This window comes from Urocampus carinirostris, chromosome 15 (assembly GCF_059441175.1).
Source record: "Urocampus carinirostris isolate Australia breed hairy pipefish chromosome 15, RoL_Ucar_1.0, whole genome shotgun sequence".
NCBI lineage: Eukaryota > Metazoa > Chordata > Actinopteri > Syngnathiformes > Syngnathidae > Urocampus > Urocampus carinirostris.
Genome location: NC_142363.1, coordinates 9,625,478 through 9,643,969, shown reverse-complemented (window position 1 = coordinate 9,643,969; position 18,492 = coordinate 9,625,478). Strand labels below are relative to the sequence as shown.

The 18,492-nt window shown below is 37.6% G+C and overlaps 1 protein-coding gene and 1 long non-coding RNA gene across 2 annotated transcripts; one reads left to right on the top strand and one right to left on the bottom strand.

The window, feature by feature from the left end:
- Nucleotides 1–1,195: 1,195 nt before the first annotated feature.
- Nucleotides 1,196–10,418, bottom strand: gsc (goosecoid). Its single transcript, XM_088354826.1, has 3 exons — nucleotides 9,990–10,418; nucleotides 4,094–4,353; nucleotides 1,196–1,574 (listed from the first exon to the last, which is right to left on the bottom strand). Exons 1-3 carry the CDS (start codon nucleotides 10,288–10,290, stop codon nucleotides 1,431–1,433), a joined length of 705 nt encoding a protein of 234 aa, XP_088210952.1. The 5' UTR covers nucleotides 10,291–10,418; the 3' UTR covers nucleotides 1,196–1,430.
- Nucleotides 10,419–17,040: 6,622 nt separating this feature from the next.
- LOC148351495 (uncharacterized) lies at nucleotides 17,041–18,492 on the top strand. The gene is made up of 2 exons (XR_015852881.1): nucleotides 17,041–17,280; nucleotides 18,024–18,492. It is a non-coding gene; the product is annotated as an uncharacterized LOC148351495 (long non-coding RNA).

The window sequence follows — 18,492 nt, the reverse complement described above, 5'->3', positions numbered from 1 at the left end:
ACCCAAATGCCCAAACACCCAAACAAGTTAGGCACCTCGGCACCTAAGTTGGTCATGCTTTTGTCCCTCCAGATGAAACAGGACACAAAAAGCGGCCATGTCACTCGGGTCAGGGTGACACAACACACTCTTTTGTTCAACAGGAGGGCCCAACAGATTTCACTGGTTTACCCCTGCTGCATCATACAGGTGCCCTGGTAAAATAGAAAAAAAGCAAGAACATAGAAAAGGCTAGGAAAAGAGCTAGGAAAAGTAAACAAAAGAATAAAAGAAAAAAGAAGGAGAGAAACAAAAAGTAAACAAGCAGGAAATAATGAGTAAAAAGCAAGAAAAAAAGTTTTAAAATGCTAGGAAAAAAACATAACACCAAAAATAAAATACAAAGGAAAATGGAGAACAAAATAAAAATTAACAGGAAAATGGAAGTAAAAAGCTTCAGAGGGAGAAAAAAAGAAGAAATAAAAAAATAAAAAATGAAAAAAAGCAGGGAAAAAGACAGGTTTGGGGGTACTCTTTCTTCAGTAAATTCGTATTAATAATGTAATATTCTGCACCAAATGAAAAAACAAGTGTTGAAAAAAATCTATGATTCTACAAAATGTAACAACATTTATTTTTTCCCTCTGCCGTGACTTCTTAACTCCTTTAAACTATTCTTAACCTAAGCTACTTTAACCTGAAAACCGTGAATGACACAACAAATTGCTCATTAAAATATAGAGGTTTCAACACATCTACAAATAAACTACAAAATGCAAGAATAAACTACGCATTTCAAAAAGCTAATCGTGAAACAAATCCCTGAAAAACACTGAAAACAGCGCTGGGCAAAAAAAATGTTGATGGTAATAACAGTTGTGCCCCCCGTGCATTTGATATGAATCTGCCCCACCCTGTATCCCCCCACCCAACAGCCCTATATGTCGGTGATCACCTTCGCAAATTTCCCTCTGTCCCCACCAAGACCCTCGGTGTGATTGGTTGTGTTTCCGTGTATATGAAATAAGTTTCATCCTAATTCATCATTACTTTAATATGTTTCGTGTTTAATACTTTCTTCTTCATGGATCTGTTCTACAAGACTGTTACAAGATAAAATGGGATTTATAAAATGATCACACTCTAACAGCATTGTTCATAACGTATTATCTCCCCCCAACCGACAAATCCAATGCGGAGCGAAATCAATTCCACCAACACGAGCCACCCAAAACACAACATAATATTAATGTCACATTTTGAGATGTTACAGCAACTCAAAAGCCGTGCAATACATACGCATGGCCATTCTTGATTGTTTTGACATTCAGAATTAAATTAGATATAAATAGACTGGGCAATATACTGTACAACTGGAATATTTACATGTGTGCAACACAAAGCTATCCAATTCCATCCTCCGAAAGCGTATAGAAATCGACTTTTTCAATTCAATCTGAGTCCGCTTCGCTCTTGCTCTCCGTTTTCCCCGCGCAGACTTTTTGGGATTTGTTCCATTTCTCAGTCTTGTCCGATTCTTCCGATGACGACCTTTTCTGCCTCCTCCATTTGGCCCTTCTGTTTTTGAACCAAACCTAAAGTAGGAAAACGAAATTTGAATTCATCTTATTCTTTTTGTGCGTTGGCCTTTCAATATATTTTTTATCATTTGAATATGTCAACATTTTATATAATTCTCAATATCTAACCGATATGTCATGTGTTCCATCTGATCCTTACCAAAGACTTCTGACGATACGTACATTCATATTTCGCGTATTGTAGCTTTTTAATCGCTTGAATCAAAACAACCGACATTTGATAGAAAATAAGACAGAATAAATTGAATCCCAACAACGATTAAATAATAATAGTAATTAATGCTAATAATAATAATTATTGTGCAAGGGTCTCGGTTAGCCCATCAAACACAGCAAATCATTTAGAAACGAAAGAGAAATGTTTTTAATTATGCATTCTTGAAGTCACACAAAAAAGATTTGTTTTGTGTAGTTTCCATGTCATCATCAGTCAAAAAGCAATAAATCAAGCAATGTACTCAAAGCAATTAATTCTAATTACAATCATCATCATTTTAGTAATTTTCTGTGCAAATTGAGATGGTAACTAAATCCGTGTCTCCGCGATACAATATTGAAAGAGCCCTATCCGTCCATCTTCTGCGCCTCTTATTTTCACTAGGGTCGCAGAGGGTGCTGGAGCAATCACCGTTCACTGTACACCACTTCCCGTAGTGTGTTTTGGACAAGTACAGCCTGGCGGCGCCCATTCCTCTCCAGGTCGTTCTTTTGGGTAGTGCTTTGCTCCTTTACAATGGTCAACAATTGTAAGAGAAGCCTCCTGATCAGACTCAGATATGGCACCTTCATCATCTAGTGGCTGTTGGTTTTCGTTGTAAAATGTCACCCACTCTTTAGAAATGGGCCGGACCTTGGCACTGACGGGAGGTATCGTGTATGTGACAACACTTGTACTTGATCCTAAATCCATCCATCCATTATCTGCACCGCTTATCCTCAGTAGGGTCACGGGGGTGCTGGTGCCCATCCCAGCTGTCTTCGGGCAGTGGACAGGGGACACCCTGAACTGGTTGCCAGCCAGTTGTATGGCACACAGTGACAGACAACTCACTCGCTCATTCACACTTAGGGACAATTTGGACCGGCCAATTAAACTGACATAAATGTCTTTGGAATGTGCAGGAAACTGGAGTGCCCGGAGGAAGTGCAAGCACGTGGACGACATGCAAACTCCGCACGGAGAGGAATTGAACGCTGGACCTGCGCACTATGCTGGTTCCGCGCTAACCCAGCCACCGTGCCGCCCCTTAAAGTTGGATTTTTTTTTGGGTCGAAAAAAAAACCCTACATCACAATTATCGATTTATGCTATTATTGTAATTTTATTTTATATATCGACATGTCAGAGAAATTTATAAGCACATATTTATTGCTAGAAGTGCTTTATATATATTTATATATGTATATATTTTGACCAGACTTTGTCAGTATATTTGTGGTAAGCATTAAATTCAACCCGCCTTCCCGTTTTCTTTTCGGGAGGTAACGTGCCTGAAAAGTAATAGATGTAAAAAAAATGAGAAAAAAGAAAAGAACAAAAGTTGAGGTTTGAACTAGCAGTAGTATCTCTGCAGTCAGATTTATGTAGTATATTTCTGTAGTATTTTCATAGTATTCACGGTTCACAGATCCCTTAACCACTTGGGTCGGGGCTCCGCTTCCTGTGGTGTGTCTTTAGCAAGTACAGCCTGGAGGTGCCTATCCCTCTCCAGGCTGTTTTTGGGGGTAGGGGTCTGCTCCCCCACATTATTATACTTTTATTTTGCAGTAGTACATTTGTCGTACTTCCAATGTATATTTTTTGTAGTATATCCGAAGTATATTTGTTGTATTTCCATAGAATATTTTTTGTAGTATATCTGTCGTAATATTTCTTTACAACTATTTTCATCATAGTTTCTGTTGAATATCTCTGTTGCAGTATTTTTGTATTGTAGTGTTACTGTAGTGGTATTTTTGTTGGAATTCTGTTGAAGTATTTTGAAGTATGTCCATATCATACCTAAGACTTATAACATTGGTAAAATGGCGGCGCCCTCTGTTGGCTGCAGCTGCATCGGCTCGCTACAACGGGTCAGGTGTATCGACATTTCGTTCTTACAAAGAATGACAATACAAAGGAAATTATTATTATTATTATTATTATTATTATTATTATTTTGGAGAATGTATTTGATTATTATTTAAGTTGTATTTTTGTATTATTTTTGTTGTAATGTTTCTGGAATAGTATGTTTGAATGTTAGTTCGTTCATATATCTGCAGTAATAAGTATTTTTAAAATGTTAAAACCTGTATTTTTGTTACAGACACAATAAAGAAAATGGGGACAAAGTTGGCACAAAAAAAAGTTTACCCATTTTGTATTACGATAGTATAATATTTACTATTATACAGTATTCACTGTTTGCCCACCCCTGATCTCTCAACCTAAAATTGCCCCTGACCACTAGTAAAAACAAAATAAAATAAAAACAAAAACGATGTAACGAAAAAAATGCAAGTCTTCTGACCTCGACCTTTTCCTCCCGGAGATGAACTTTGCGGGCTAGTTGCTCCCTGGTGCCCACGTCGGGGTACTTGGTCTCTTGGAAAAGACCCTCCAGGGCCTCCAGCTGCTCGTCGGTGAAAATGGTTCTGTGCCTCCTCTTTCTGCGTGAATGTAGCTGGTTGAGGAGTTGCAGCTCCCCGCGAGAAAAGTTGCCCATGTTCACGTAGGACATCAGGTGGTGAGGGACAGGGGAGACAAACATAGACCCCGGATTGTCATAGCCTGAGTAGAGAAAACCAGGGGGACACGCTTAAATCAAGAAAAAAGGGGGTTACCAGCCCTAAGCACCTTCAGAAATTATAGCATTTAAAAAACTCTATTTTCCTTAATAAAGAAATGGCGAAATACTCCAATGCCTCAAAGGAGTGATCATTTTTGAAATCCGATTTCGTCTTGTCAGATTCTGAGAGATCAGATCCATAAAAAGAAAGTATTAACATATTCAAATAACTCAAAATGAAATGTATTTAATCTCATTTACACGCAAACAAACCCAACCACACCAAAATCGTTGGTTTGGTCTAATTGGCATTTGTGGGGACATTGCTCAGGTGGGCATATCAAATGCACGGGGGGAACAAATACTATTAACCCCAACATTTTTTTTAAACAGCACTGGTTTACAGTTTTTTCAGGGATGTGTTGCACGATAAGCTTTTTTTAATGTATAAATTATTCTTGTACTTTGTAAAGTCAATATTTTAATACACATTTTGTTGTGTCAAGCGGGAATTTAAGTTGCTTAGTATAAACACAATTAAAAATTAAATGATCTGCATTTATATAGCAATTTTCAAGTCAATGAAGACCTCCCAAAGCGCTTTACAATGTGCTTCACACTTACCCATTCACACACACACTCACAAACCAATAGGGAGTCAGCCATGCAAGGCGCCTACCTGCTTATTGGGGGCATTAGGGATTCAGTGTCTTGCCCAAGGACATTTCGACATATAACACGGAGGAGCTGGGAATCGAACATACGACCTCTTGATCCCAAGACGATGGATTCTTGAATTTATTTTGCCTTAAGCTGCAGGAACCTTGTATATATTTGAGGGTTTTTTTAGTTCCTCAAGTTAAAATGTTAATGTTTTTATAATTTAGTATAAAAATCGATTAATAAAACGTATTAATTTATTTTGTGCAGAATACTAAGCTTTTATTTGTGATACACTGAACAAAGGGACTCTCCATAATCTGTCTTTATTCCCTGATTTTCTTTCTTCTTTACATTTTATTTTCCCTTTTTTCTTTTTTCTTCTTCTTTTGTTTCTTCCCCCAGCTTTTAACTTATTTTCCCGGTTATTTTTCCTTTTTTTCTCCAATTTCAGGTTTTTATTTTATTACTCTTCTCTGGTTTCATTTTTTCTAGCTTTTACCTCCTTTTTCATTTTCATTTTCCCTGCTTTATTTTCTCGTTTTTCTCTCTTATTCATTTTTCTTTTCTTTTGTTTGTTTTGTTTCCCCTGTCTTTTTTCCTTTTTCTTCTTGCTTATTTTTTCTTTCTCCCCCTTTCCTTTCATAGTCTACCTTTTCTTCTTTAGTTTCTTTTCTCTTTTTCTCTTTTCATTATTTTTCTTCGTTATCTTCTTTTTTACTCTTTTTCTTCTTCTTTTCCTTATTCTCCATCCTTTCTTCTTTTTTTTATTAATGTTGTATTCTTCTTTATCAGTAATGTATTAATGATATAAAGAGACAAGTGTGGTTTACTTTAATCATTGCCTGCACAAGTGGACTACGTAGCAATGAAACGCCGCAATCAATGAAAGACACAAGAAATTTTAAACTAAAATATTTATAGCTATACAAAAATAAGTTATAAATACAAAACCACTTTGACTTTTTTATGCTAAAGAATTTTAAAGTAAACCACATAAAATCCATGGAGAAAAGCATAATGGAGTTTGCGATCTGTTGTTTTAAATAATGAAGCCCGTTGTAAGCTGATGCTGGTTTTGCTGGAGGTTTTGTTTAATGAACATCATTGCTGTGCAAAAAATGGATGGGTAATAATATTTCTAAATGCATTTTGTACGAACCGACCCTCCCCCCGCCCATCCGAGACTGATGTCAGGTGATGGCCCTGGTCCCCACCAATCATATATAATCCCTTTTGCTAAATGTGCTCTGTCCCCTCAAATCCCAAGACCATGCCTACGCCCTTGCAAAACTAATACTGAAATAATGAGGGGGTGAAGCATTTTGACATATGTTTAAATGAGAAATATAACTCAGCTAATAACTAAAATGTAGGTAGATCAATTTTAATGTTAAACATGCTTGTCAACTACAATTTCCCCGTAATGTATACGTTGTTTTTATCATTTCAAATTGTGTACGTGTTATAACAATTTTTTGCACGAAAAACAAAAATAAAAATGTGTTTTACTTATTAGATCAATTCGTCTTTCCCCTTTCGACTCTAATCCGGATCGTCTCAGTCACTCGTAGCAGACAACAACGTCATTTTAGGTTGCTAACGAAGATGAAGTCTGCGAAATCCAGCACTATAACAAGCAACGCTGGATTCACTGCAAGTGGAGTAAGGACTAAATAAGATACTGAAAGAATAGTCTGTTTTGTTTATTTGGTAAATAAAAGAAACTTTTTTTCAAGTCAAGTCAAGTCATTTTTATTTGTATAGCCCTAAATCACGAACATGGACTTGCTCCCTCTTATCTTTCAGGTCTGATTTCCCCCTATGTCCCGGTCCGAAGCCTACGATCTGAGAGTGCCGGTCTTCTGGTGATCCCAAGAGCAAAGAAGTGTTCTGCTGGTTCGAGAGCGTTCTCCATCCGGGCACTGGTGCTGTGGAATGCTCTTCCTCCTGAGATCCGATCTGCAACCTCAGTGGAAATGTTTAAATCTAAGCTTAAAACTCACTTCTACTCCATAGCATATGAATAACCTACTCTTCTCGTCAGCTGAAAAATAGTCTGTGATCGGACTTTTTTGCACATATACCTTTGTTTTGTATTCTTCAAAATGAGAAATACGCGCTGCGTTGTGTTTGTAAGGTTTATTATCGCTTAATAAGTAAAATCGCAATCATTAAGGAGAATTGGATGAGGTCGACAGCTATGCTAAAACTCATCCAAGAATAAAAACGTAGGTTAATCAGTGTTTAACCCGCAACTATTTAAAGTGGGATTTGTTAACCAAGCTAAAAATAAAACTATAGTTAATATTCATTGAGTTAAAATCAACTACATGGGTCATTTTATCAACGTTCTAATATGTTCTTAAATACAAAACCCCTTTTAATTGTATACAATCAGATAAAGTCAATATATCATTTTAACCATATTCAAAACAATTATTTAAAAAATGTGTCATTAAAAACAACTGTGAAAAATTCGGTCAAAGGGACCAATAGTAGTTGATCCGTTTTTAAACCCGAATTTATTTATTCTTAAATTTTGTTTCCCTGCTCTTTCCTGTGTTACTCTGGCACAACTTTGCAAATATTCTGAGAACCCAGGGCGTAGGTTTTATCTTGGCAATGTTGATGGGGACATAAGATATTTTTTAAGTGATCACATAATATTTTTGGGGAAAAAACAATGTTATCTCGATTTTCGTGGGGACATAGCGCACGTTTTTTAAGATATTGTATGATATTGATTTGGAAAAAAATACTATCGCTCGAGAATGGTGGTGACACGTCCTCTCCATCCATGCCAAAATTTGGCCCTTGCAGACACATATGCCGGGGTACCTCTAGTTTAACCATTTGCTGCAGTGTTCAAGGTTAATTACAGTTCCCACATTTTTGTCGGATATTTTTACGATTTATCCCAGATTTCTCCATGGCCTTTGAGGTAACTCTCCAACTAAATGACGTGGCAAATAACTGGACGGCAAGATATCATCATATACTCTGCAATCATTATCCATATATGACAACTCGGAGAAAAAAAGACAATTATTGTAATTCAACCGCGAAGAAAACACTTTCCAGGGCGACAAAAACAATTTCCGAAACGTTATAGGCCAAACCCTCGTTTTCTACTACAGGCATTTTTAAAATAAACAATTACATCATAAATAAAACATTCTTGATTTCGTTTATTTAGTTCCCTCGGTTCATAGAAACCTGAATGCATTGTAGAAAATCTATTTGCTTCATTAACTGTATTTTAAATAAATATGGTAAAGAAGACTTAATATCAAGAGTGTATTTGCGTATTATATATAACAATAGACTCCAGCAATATTATTCCAAATTTGAAATGCCACTTCTTCGTTTTCTAATTTCCCTTTTGAGGAGAAAGGTTGTGTTTTCTTGATTTTTTTATTTGTCTTCCCTGCAAGGATAAAAAGATGGATTCGCACGACGAACCCCTTTTTAAATATTTCAGGAGAAAATGCCTTTTTAGTCTTAGGGTTTACACATGATATTGTTGATAGAGAGTAAGGAGAAGAAGGATGGGGGGAAAAGGATTTTCAGAAATTGTAAAATACTGTATACATCGTGATTAAATCAATGCGACCATTTTAAATGGATTCACAAATGAGTGTTATAATCATGTGTTTTGTTTAAATGATCGATAGAAGTAGCGTCCTCCAAAGTCATTTTGGCTTCTTTTTGGCACCTGTCATCCATTTTTTTCTTTTCAGGTGATTTCTTCATTTTGTGTTGTAATGTTTGTTGCAACATGATTGAAAAAAAAACGAGAACATAGAAATACAAACAGTGTTAAAAGCTTTGGCTTCAGCCCTACGGGCACACGTTTATGTAATATGATATTGACATTTTTATGTTTTTCCAATGACTGTCAGATACAAGGTTAGAATTAATTAAAAAATCAACAACTTTAAACGCCTGATAAAACAGTAGGAAACAAAGAGCCGGTAAAAAAAAGCCGCAGTTACACGAGAAAAACCCGCGTAGCTATTTTGCAGCTGTTTTGTGTAAATATTTCGTTTTTTCCTTTCTTAACTGTTGCTGTTTTTTTATTGTGATGTGCCAAAATAAAAAAACACAAACATGAATAAATACACTCAACGCAGTCCCCAAAAGTGTTCATTTTACGTGACATGGACACGGCAATACAATTACGCGTTTGGAATCAGCTTGTTTGTGGCCTTTTACTCGGCACAACACATAAAAACAATCATCAATTAACAAAATGAAACAATAAACTATTTGGACGAAAGACAGCCGTACTGTTAAATACTACAATACAAAGGGAGTGGGCTGAAGTCGAAGCTTTTAGGTGCCTATACCCCTATTCCAGTTTTTTCTTTACAGGGAAAAAAACTGAAATTAAAGAACGAATAAATGACATTTCAAACTTATAATCGTACCACAAGTGACTCCTATTGCATATTATATACCAATATATATACGCCAATATACCAAAGACATTCGATATGTAAATATTCTAGTATATTTATCTAAAATACGTACCGTAGGATTTTTTATTTAATGTAAATTCGGGACTTATTTAAAGTCATCATACAAATTGTTCCATAAATGAATAGCATTTTGGGTGGCATAATGTGCGAAAATATTCGAGTTATGGATTCCTTTGAGATGATGAGTGTTTGCTTTTTAGAGCAACAATTGTTAAATATTGACTGGGAGTAAGTGCTTACCTGCTTCTTTGTATACCAGAAATATAAATTTAAATATCGCTATTTCTTCGAATTGTAACATGTTAGATGTTCTCAGTTTGATTGCACTGTAAATTCTTTAGATCCAGCGTTGCACACAATCCCGATAGCTCTATTCTGTGATCGAATACACGATTCTATATTGCTCTTATATGTTGCTCCCTAAATATATCGACTTAAATAAGGCAAAATAAATAAAATGTACATATTCACATCGAAGTGGAAACCAACCATACCTGACACGATGCAAGGGCATTGCTGAGGGCTGAAGCTGTGCAACGCACTGCAACAAGGCAACCCCCCGTTGCCTTGAACGTGGATCTGCCCGTAGTAGTAGCTGTTATATCCTACGCTGGCCCCTGATGGAACTCTAGGCCCCGGGGGTCCACATGCGTACAATCCGTTGTAGTCGGTGTAAATGGAGTCATGAAGCGCCCCTGGCAATACAACCGAGTTTCCCCGGTGCAGTAACAGCGGCTCCTTGCAGTTTGGCCGTCCGGAAAGGATACTGTCGATGCTAAACATCCCGGAGGGCATCACAATGCGCGAAAATGAGGTGTTTTTGATGCGGAATTCAAAATGCAAAAACCAAAAAAGTTAAAAGGAACAAGATGACTAAAGCTTGGCCATGGTAACTCGGGACGGAATTGTTCTCCTTGCAAGCGCTGGATAACGATTTTTTTCTTTGAATGTGTCCATCTGCGAGCCGGGAGGACTTTAAAGGGCGGTGACGTCACGAATGAGCGGAGTTGCACCAAGATCTGCGCTGCTGGTCGAGTTGTGAACTTCATTTGACCAAGTTCAAGAGCATGGGCGTAACCAGCCAGATTTTGGGGAATCTTACAACACAGCACCCCCCAAAATTAAATCATTTTAAAAGTCTCTTTTCTTGAATAAAGGACATGACAGGCTCAACTATAATGAAAAACTCTCGATAAATTATAAGAAAGGAAAACAAAACAAAAATTTGAACAACACTGGGTCGGAAATACCCCATTGACTTGAAAGGGTTCAGTCTATTTGATTCCTACTACGGCTCTCATCTTCTCCCGATCCTCTTTCGCTCGGCTAGTGTCACTTGCGGCATAGCGGCGGAGTCTGTGGAGGGTCCAGTGTATTACGGTGAGAGTATGTTATGAAAGCCCAAGAGTGCCATAATTCAAAAAAGGAACATTAAATTAATAAAAAACGCCTTAAAACAAACATTAATTTAACATAAACGGCAACAACAAGTCAAGTCAAGTCACATTCATTTGTATAGCCCTTAATCACAGAATTTCTCAAAGGAACGATAAAACCGCCCTATCAAAATAAAAACCCTTTGGCAATTTTTTATATTCAACGTCATCATAATTGAATTTTAGATGTTATATCATTTGGATCAAAAATAAAAAACAGTAAAAAGTTACTTCATCCAAAACGTAACTTGAGTTAGTAACTAAATTACTCTATTGTAAAGTAACTAGATTCCAAGGAAAGCAACTTTTTCCGTTACTTTAAAAAGAAGTTGGTGCATGTCAAAGAATTTGACATTTCACGAGCAATATTTGAGTCAGTTGAATAGAGAGGAACAAACAGGTAGTTGTGTTCATGAACCTTGTAATATGTATTGCACCTAGCAACCGATTTATCCTATACGTGGGGTGCAGCAAAAGTAAACAACATAATAAAATAACAATCCGCAGCAAACATTATAAAGTGAGTCTAATAAATTAAGTTCAGCTCTCACAAACCTGAGACAACTGGTCAAGTAGACATGAGCAACTGAAATTAAAACATTTTTTCCATAACAAAAGTTGATTGTAAAACAATACGAAGTGAGTTTCACTCAGACTACTGATCAAGTAGACAAATGCTGTACTTAATTTTTTTAACAACAAAAGTAAACAGTAAAAAAAAAAATACACAACAAAGTGTGTTTAACACTGCAGTGGAAATCTAAAACCCTGAGACAAATGAGACATTCTGTACTTCTTCCATCATGTATCCAGCCACCCAGAGTATCCTGCTCCTTATCAAACCAGTGATTGTATCTGGGGAACAGTAGCTTCTCAAACCTCGCATAAGATAGAAAAGACACTCAAAACAAGCATTAACAACAAACATGCTTTCTTGTAGCGCAGTTAGCAGAACTATTAAAAACGTTTCGCCCTTCTGGGTCAGATACCTGTATGACAATACGTACAAGCATTGCTACCTTTATACAGTACCAAATAAACATGAGCCACCCCATGGAGAAAAAAAAGAATAGCGATATATGACTCCCGTACATTTTGGCTCCTGCGGGCTCTTTTCTAGAACCTGACGTTCGGGGATGATAAATAAACAAAACAGAGTAGATTTGCTACGACTAGTAGTTTTTTTCAATTGTTTTCAAAGTAATACTCCGCTTTAGAACGTCAGTAACCGTAAAGGCATTGAGACAAGGCGGAGTCAATGATTAGTTAGATTACCCGGTTACTAAAAAAGTAACCCCGTTACGTAACTGTGTTATTTATAATGGCCTAATTCCCAACAATGTCAGTAACGGTAACGGCCTTGCAACGACGGAGCCAATACTTGGTTAGTTTGCCCGGTCACCGAAAGAGTAACTCCGTTACATAACTGCGTTATTTATAATGGCCCAATTCCCAACATAAGAAGTAGCGGCGTAACGAACCCTGCAGTAATGCCCCATGTTCTAACGACAGTTGAGTTACAAAATGTTATTAATGATGCGTTACAATACTTGTTACGGAGAAAAGTAAGAAAGGGGGTAATTGGATGAGGTTGACAACTTTGGGGTTTCAATGAATTTTAAAAGTAATGTACCGGAAATCTACTTATTAGAATTTATGATACTTAATAACGATATATGGAGGAACAGATATTTAATAACACTTAACCAAAATGTCAATAAGAAATGGCTATTTTGAAAAACATTTTTTATGATTTCTGATTATATATATATATATATATATATATATATATATATATATATATATATATATATATATATATATATATATATATATATATATATATATATATATATATATATATATATATATATATATATATATATACATATATACACATATATACACACATACATTTATACATACATAATAAAAATAATCTTAACTTCCTACTAAACTAAACATTACACCATTACTGCTCGTGTCTCGTTCAGCTAGTAAAATGTTTCAGTTGCCCAGCATTGGACCGATATTTTTACCTCAATACAGCCCGCGATTCCAAATAGTTGCCCACCCCTGGTATAGATCGATATTGCCCCGTATCTACTTGGATCGGACCCATACCAAAATTCCCAGTTTCGCCCATAAGTTTTGAGTTTTTCTATCTGAAAACATAAAAAAGAGAAACTTCACAGCTACAAGATAAACAAAGGTAAATAATTCTTTTCATTATAATCTCTTCATTATCACTTTATTGTACATCCATGTTGGATATAAGCATTACACTGAAGGTTCATCTCATTATCCTCCCGCCTCTTGCCTCCCTGCGGGGAGTTGATCGGAACATTTTCTCTTCGAGCCATCTCTGCTCTGCGGGGGAACAACACAGAATATTTCCCCGACTGGGCTGAGACACCATCCCATTATTTTTCGTATTTAGATGGCAAAACAAGCTTATTTACATCAATCAAGAAAGACAAATCGGGCTCCGTGCATCAACGTGCCCGTGCGTCTGTGGATGCAGGAACGTGAATTTCTAGCAATTTTTCATGATCCATCAATAATTGAAGCAATATGAGGGTTTAAATACACATATCAGGTTGGCAAATAGATTAAAGATTGAAAACGGTTTCTTAATTGATATGTCCGCAAACTCGCAGGTCGTCACTTACACTGATGTGTCTCGTAATGTCTTCACGCTGCTTCAGCCTGGCTGCGTCAGTATTTTATTTAAAAACAAGATTATGAGACCCTGTTTTCTCATATATTTATACGCTATGACAATGCAATGGATGTTGGAGCCCGAATGTGTCATATTTGACCACTAGATGGCACTGTGTTGTCTGGTACGAGCGAAGGTCAATGATACACGGCACAGCGTGGCGGAATCTGCCGCATAAACATGGAGGGGACTTGAGTAGAAATTCCTCGGTGTAAAAGAAATACAGTGGTATCTCTATTCACGAATTAATAGCGTTCTGGGAGTAGCTTTGTAACCTGAAAAATTTGTAAGTAGAGACACCTTTTGAATTTAAATGGGATTTCGTGTTCCAAACCCCTCAAATGTCTCATCTCATCTCATCTCATCAGCCGTACCGCTTATCCTCATTAGGGTCGCGGGGGGGCTGGAGCCCATCCCAGCCATCTCCGGGCAGTGGGCAGGGGACACCCTGAACTGGTTGCCAGCCAATCGCAGGGCACACAGGGACAGAAAACGCATTCGCTCATTCACACCTAGGGACAATTTGGACCGGCCAATTCACCTGAAATGCATGTTTTTGGAATGTGGGAGGAAACCGGAGTGCCCGGAGGAAACCCACGCAAGCACGGGGAGAACATACAAACTCCGCACAGGATGTCTGGAGCTGGATTTGAACCCACGACAGGTTCCCATGACATGAACTGTGCCGCACAAGCGCTAACCACTGCGCCGCCGTGCTGCCCTCCCCTCAAATGTATGATATTTTATAAAATATGTATAAAAGAGCATTAAAAAGTATATTAAAATTAGAATACCGCACAATAAACATAAAATAAGAGGTACATAATTAAAAAAAATATATACATATATTAAAATATTTTTTTTACTGGCCTCTTTGTGTACTGGTCCTGAGCAGTGTATTTTTTACTTCGCATTTCTTGAAAAACTGATCCAATGTTGTCTGCTTTTGCCAGCTTTTGACAGTCCGTCAGAAATGCTGGAGGCAGACGTCATCATAATGATCCCCAGCCTGGCCTGTCAAAACTTTTTCTGTGCGATTCCTTTCCACAAATTCTCACATCTCTTGCTCTCTCTCTCTCTCTCTCTCTCTCTCTCTCTCTCTCTCTCTCTCTCTCTCTCTCTCTCTCTCTCTCTCTCTCTGTCTCTCTCTCTCTGTCTCTCTCTCTGTCTCTCTCTCTGTCTCTCTCTCCTTCTCTCTCTCTGTCTCTCTCTCTGTCTCTCTCTCTGTCTGTCTCTCTCTCTCTCTCTCTCTGTCCCACTCTGTCTCTTTGTATCTCTCTTTTCCTCTTTTTCTCTCTATCTCTATTTTTCTCTTTCACTTTCTCTTTTTTGTGCTTCTCTCTTTTTCTCTCTCTCTCTCACTTTCTCTTTATTTTTCTATTCTGTTCTCTTCCTGCTTTCTTTCTTTCTTTCTTTCTTTCTTTCTTTCTTTCTTTCTTTCTTTCTTTCTTTCTTTCTTTCTTTCTTTCTTTCTTTCTTTCTTTCTTTCTTTCTTTCTTTCTTTCTTTCTTCCTGTTTCCTTATTTCCTCGACTAGTACAGCCCCTGAGATAATGTTTTTTCTACTGTGTGGCCCCCGAGCTAAAACAGTTTGACACCCTTGACCTAGAGGGAGATTGTATTGTTCTGGATTTTTTGTCTACTGTGCTTCTCTCTTTGCTTCCTTGCAGGTAGTGTGTGGCAGGGGGCGTGGCTTACTGCTGCTACGAGGAGAAACAACTGCCTCTCATCAGCTCGTCAACTGACTGTATAAGCTTCGGTGTCACAGCAACACTCTGGAAAATTCTGTCCTGAATGGTATTTTGAATCTCCGTTTAGGACCCCCAGCTCTAAACAAAATTTTCTCCCTTTGCTTTCTCCCCTACCTCCACTACCTGTTCCAATATTGTAAAATAAACTCTTTCAACTGCTTCCGTCTCATTTGTCTGCATTTGGGGTCCAGCTGTTGAGAAATACCTATCAGAGATTACATCATTTTGCACCCTATTTGCTGCTACAAGTATCCAAAAAGCCTGGTGAAAAATGGTGCTTTATGGTGACTTTGGGTCTCTGGAATTTATAGTCTTACTTGTGATTTTTAGCGCTTGTTTTTGGTTGGATGACCAAATACTACAACATGTAGCAGTCAAATCATACACACTGTCTCTTTAACTTTCCATTAAAAGCGGGGCCACAAACTGTAGTTTTTCCCGTTGTAGGATTTTTATAGTATTACTGTGGATTCATTTTTGCACACTGTAGTATATTTGTGGTATTTTTGTAGCACTTCCGCAGTAGTATTTTTGTTATATTTCTCTAGTATTGTAGTATTTCTGTAATGTTTGTAGTATTTCTGCAGTACTTCTCTCGTATGTATGTTGTATTTCTCCTAGTTTTACTGTTTTATTATTTCTTTACTTGGATTTTTAGTTTAGTCATAATTTTTCATTTTTGTGGTATTCTTATTTAGCTGTACTTTATTTACTATTATATACTGTCTTAATTTTACCATTTTCTGCAGGCTGGATTATAAAGCCTGCTGGGCCATATGTAGCCCGTGGGCCATAGTTTGCCCACCCCTGTATTATTGGCTATACTGTGAACAAACATTTTCCATATTCAGAACCTTAAACCCATTCAATTAATTACATACTTTGAAGATTAGGGGTCTCTCACCAAATTCAGAGAAAAGGGAAACCACATTAATTTCCCCAGAAAATTGCATATATAATTTTCGGAGAACATTTTTAAAAACTTTTTTTATGTATATAAACGTTTCGCTTATACCCTTGACTACTATTGTACTAGTGTTGAACTTTTACTGCATTGCAACATTATTTCCCTAAAGCCAAATGCACGCCAGGAGCCGTCTGCATTATGGGTGGGCGGATAGATCCAAATATAAATCTTATCGATACTTGGATAGGATTGATACTAATGTCCTGCCATCAATATTGACTTCCCTATCTAACTAGCGCTATAATATTGTTGTTAGTGGGTTATATATATCTCCGGACTTACTTGATCTCCTACTCTTCCTCTGGGTGGGTTTTGTGGTGGAGAGGCGAGCGATGTAGACAGGGAATCCCCACAATCGTGATGACGTCGACTCTGGTCGGAGATCCTTTGGTCAATCTGGATGAAAAGGGCGATGAGATTGTCAAGATTCTCAGGCAGGTCAATCGCAATGAGCTGGTTGGTGATTTCTGAGGATAGTCCTCGGAAGGAGGCATAATCAAGGGCAGGTGGATTCCACTAACTGTGTACTAGGAGTGTGAAAGTCTGGTGTTGTTGGACACAGATGGTTTAGCTTGAAATAGGTTCATGAAACGTCGTGCTGCTTCTCGCCCCAGAACGGAATGCTGGAAGATCAGTCTGAGAGAGGCAGTGAAGTGAGGAAGTCAAAGGCTGCGTCCCATTCTTCGCACTTTCACTCGCTATGTGCCCTAGTCACTCGGTTTGCGCGTTCACGTGAAAATGGGGTGTGTCCCGATACTCTCAAGACCGAGGCAGAAGTGCCCTCAAACCATGTCGTAACCACTTCAAGACCGAGGGGGCTCTCGACCTCACTTGGCAGCGAAGTGACTACCCAGAAGGCTTTACGAATTCTCAATATCAACAAACATGCCCGAAAAGGAACCGCACAAATGTAAGTAGTTTTCCACAACCACGCATGTATTTGCAACAAAATGTATTGAGATATCTTAGTTAGACGTAAATGCAATAGAAAATCGTATTTTCGCGTTAAAACACGAACATTGCAAAATCGCTACTTTACGAAGTGCACTAATCTACCAAGGGAGCTGGCAAAAAAAATCTTCACGCTACAAACTGTAAAGTAGGATAACTGTGCAGAAAATCACGGTTCAGCCCATCCCTGTTTTTATCTTAAACGAGTCGTGCTTTTACATCTACATGTAGCATAGTCAGAATACCGTTCTGGACATAAGCCCTTGTTTACTGCACACAATTTCGGGTGTCGTGTTTTATTTACAATATGATTCTTTCATGTGAGATCAGAATGCATTAGTTTTCATCATGCATTATGAGTAATGTCTCCGAATTTCACGTGGAAATACAGTTGAAACAAATTACTATCACATAGTCCACTGCCTTCTCTGTAAACACATATTAAGTAAACTAATTACCTTCTCAAAATGTTGTCCAAATGTGGAGACAATTCTAAAGCATATGTGATGCTGGCCAATAGAAGGCTCTTACAGCCATAAGAATAACATGTCATTTTTTTGTATCTATTCACTATCAAATAATTATCCAGAACACATCCTATAATTTCCTGTCTCATATCAACTTGTTGAGCATCCTATACACAGTTGTTTTGTACAATACATCAGCATTAAGTAATTCTTGTTTTTTCCACCCAACCTAAAGGCCACTGTAGAACGTCCCGTGGAAGAGCTGGTCACCATCACAGATACCACGCCATCCACACCACCGGGCACGTCGTTGGCACCTTCTAATCCGGCGCCAAACCCCAAATCACCCAGAAAAAAAAGGAAGCACGATACACTCCTTGACTTTTTGAAAGCGGAGTCTGCCGGAGCGAGGAAAAGGCTCGAAGAAACTGTGGCCAAAACTGAGCGGTTCCCGTCCTTTTTGGGAAGCTCGTGGACAAATTTCCAGAACAGTGACATCTCTGCAATGTTTCCCTTTGTTTTATAAAAGGAATTTTTTTTTTTTTTTTATTAAGAACTCAATGAAGTTCCAGTTTGTGTTTCCAGCTTTATGGAAGTATTGGTATATTTTTGTTAAAATTTGTGACACATTATTTATTTACTATTATGTATTTTGGCCCAATGTGAGTTTGTTTTTCTGAAAGTAAACTATTATTTAAGCTGGA

What these genes read in the sequence shown, in the direction of transcription:
- gsc (XM_088354826.1), bottom strand. Translation starts at nt 10,290, where the DNA reads ATGCCCTCCGGGATGTTTAGCATCGACAGTATCCTTTCCGGACGGCCA. An exon ending in ATGCCCTTGCATCGTGTCAG is followed by an intron (nt 4,354 to 9,989) that starts GTATGGTTGGTT and finishes TTCTCTACTCAG; the next exon opens with GCTATGACAATCCGGGGTCT. An exon ending in TCCGGGAGGAAAAGGTCGAG is followed by an intron (nt 1,575 to 4,093) that starts GTCAGAAGACTT and finishes TTCCTACTTTAG; the next exon opens with GTTTGGTTCAAAAACAGAAG.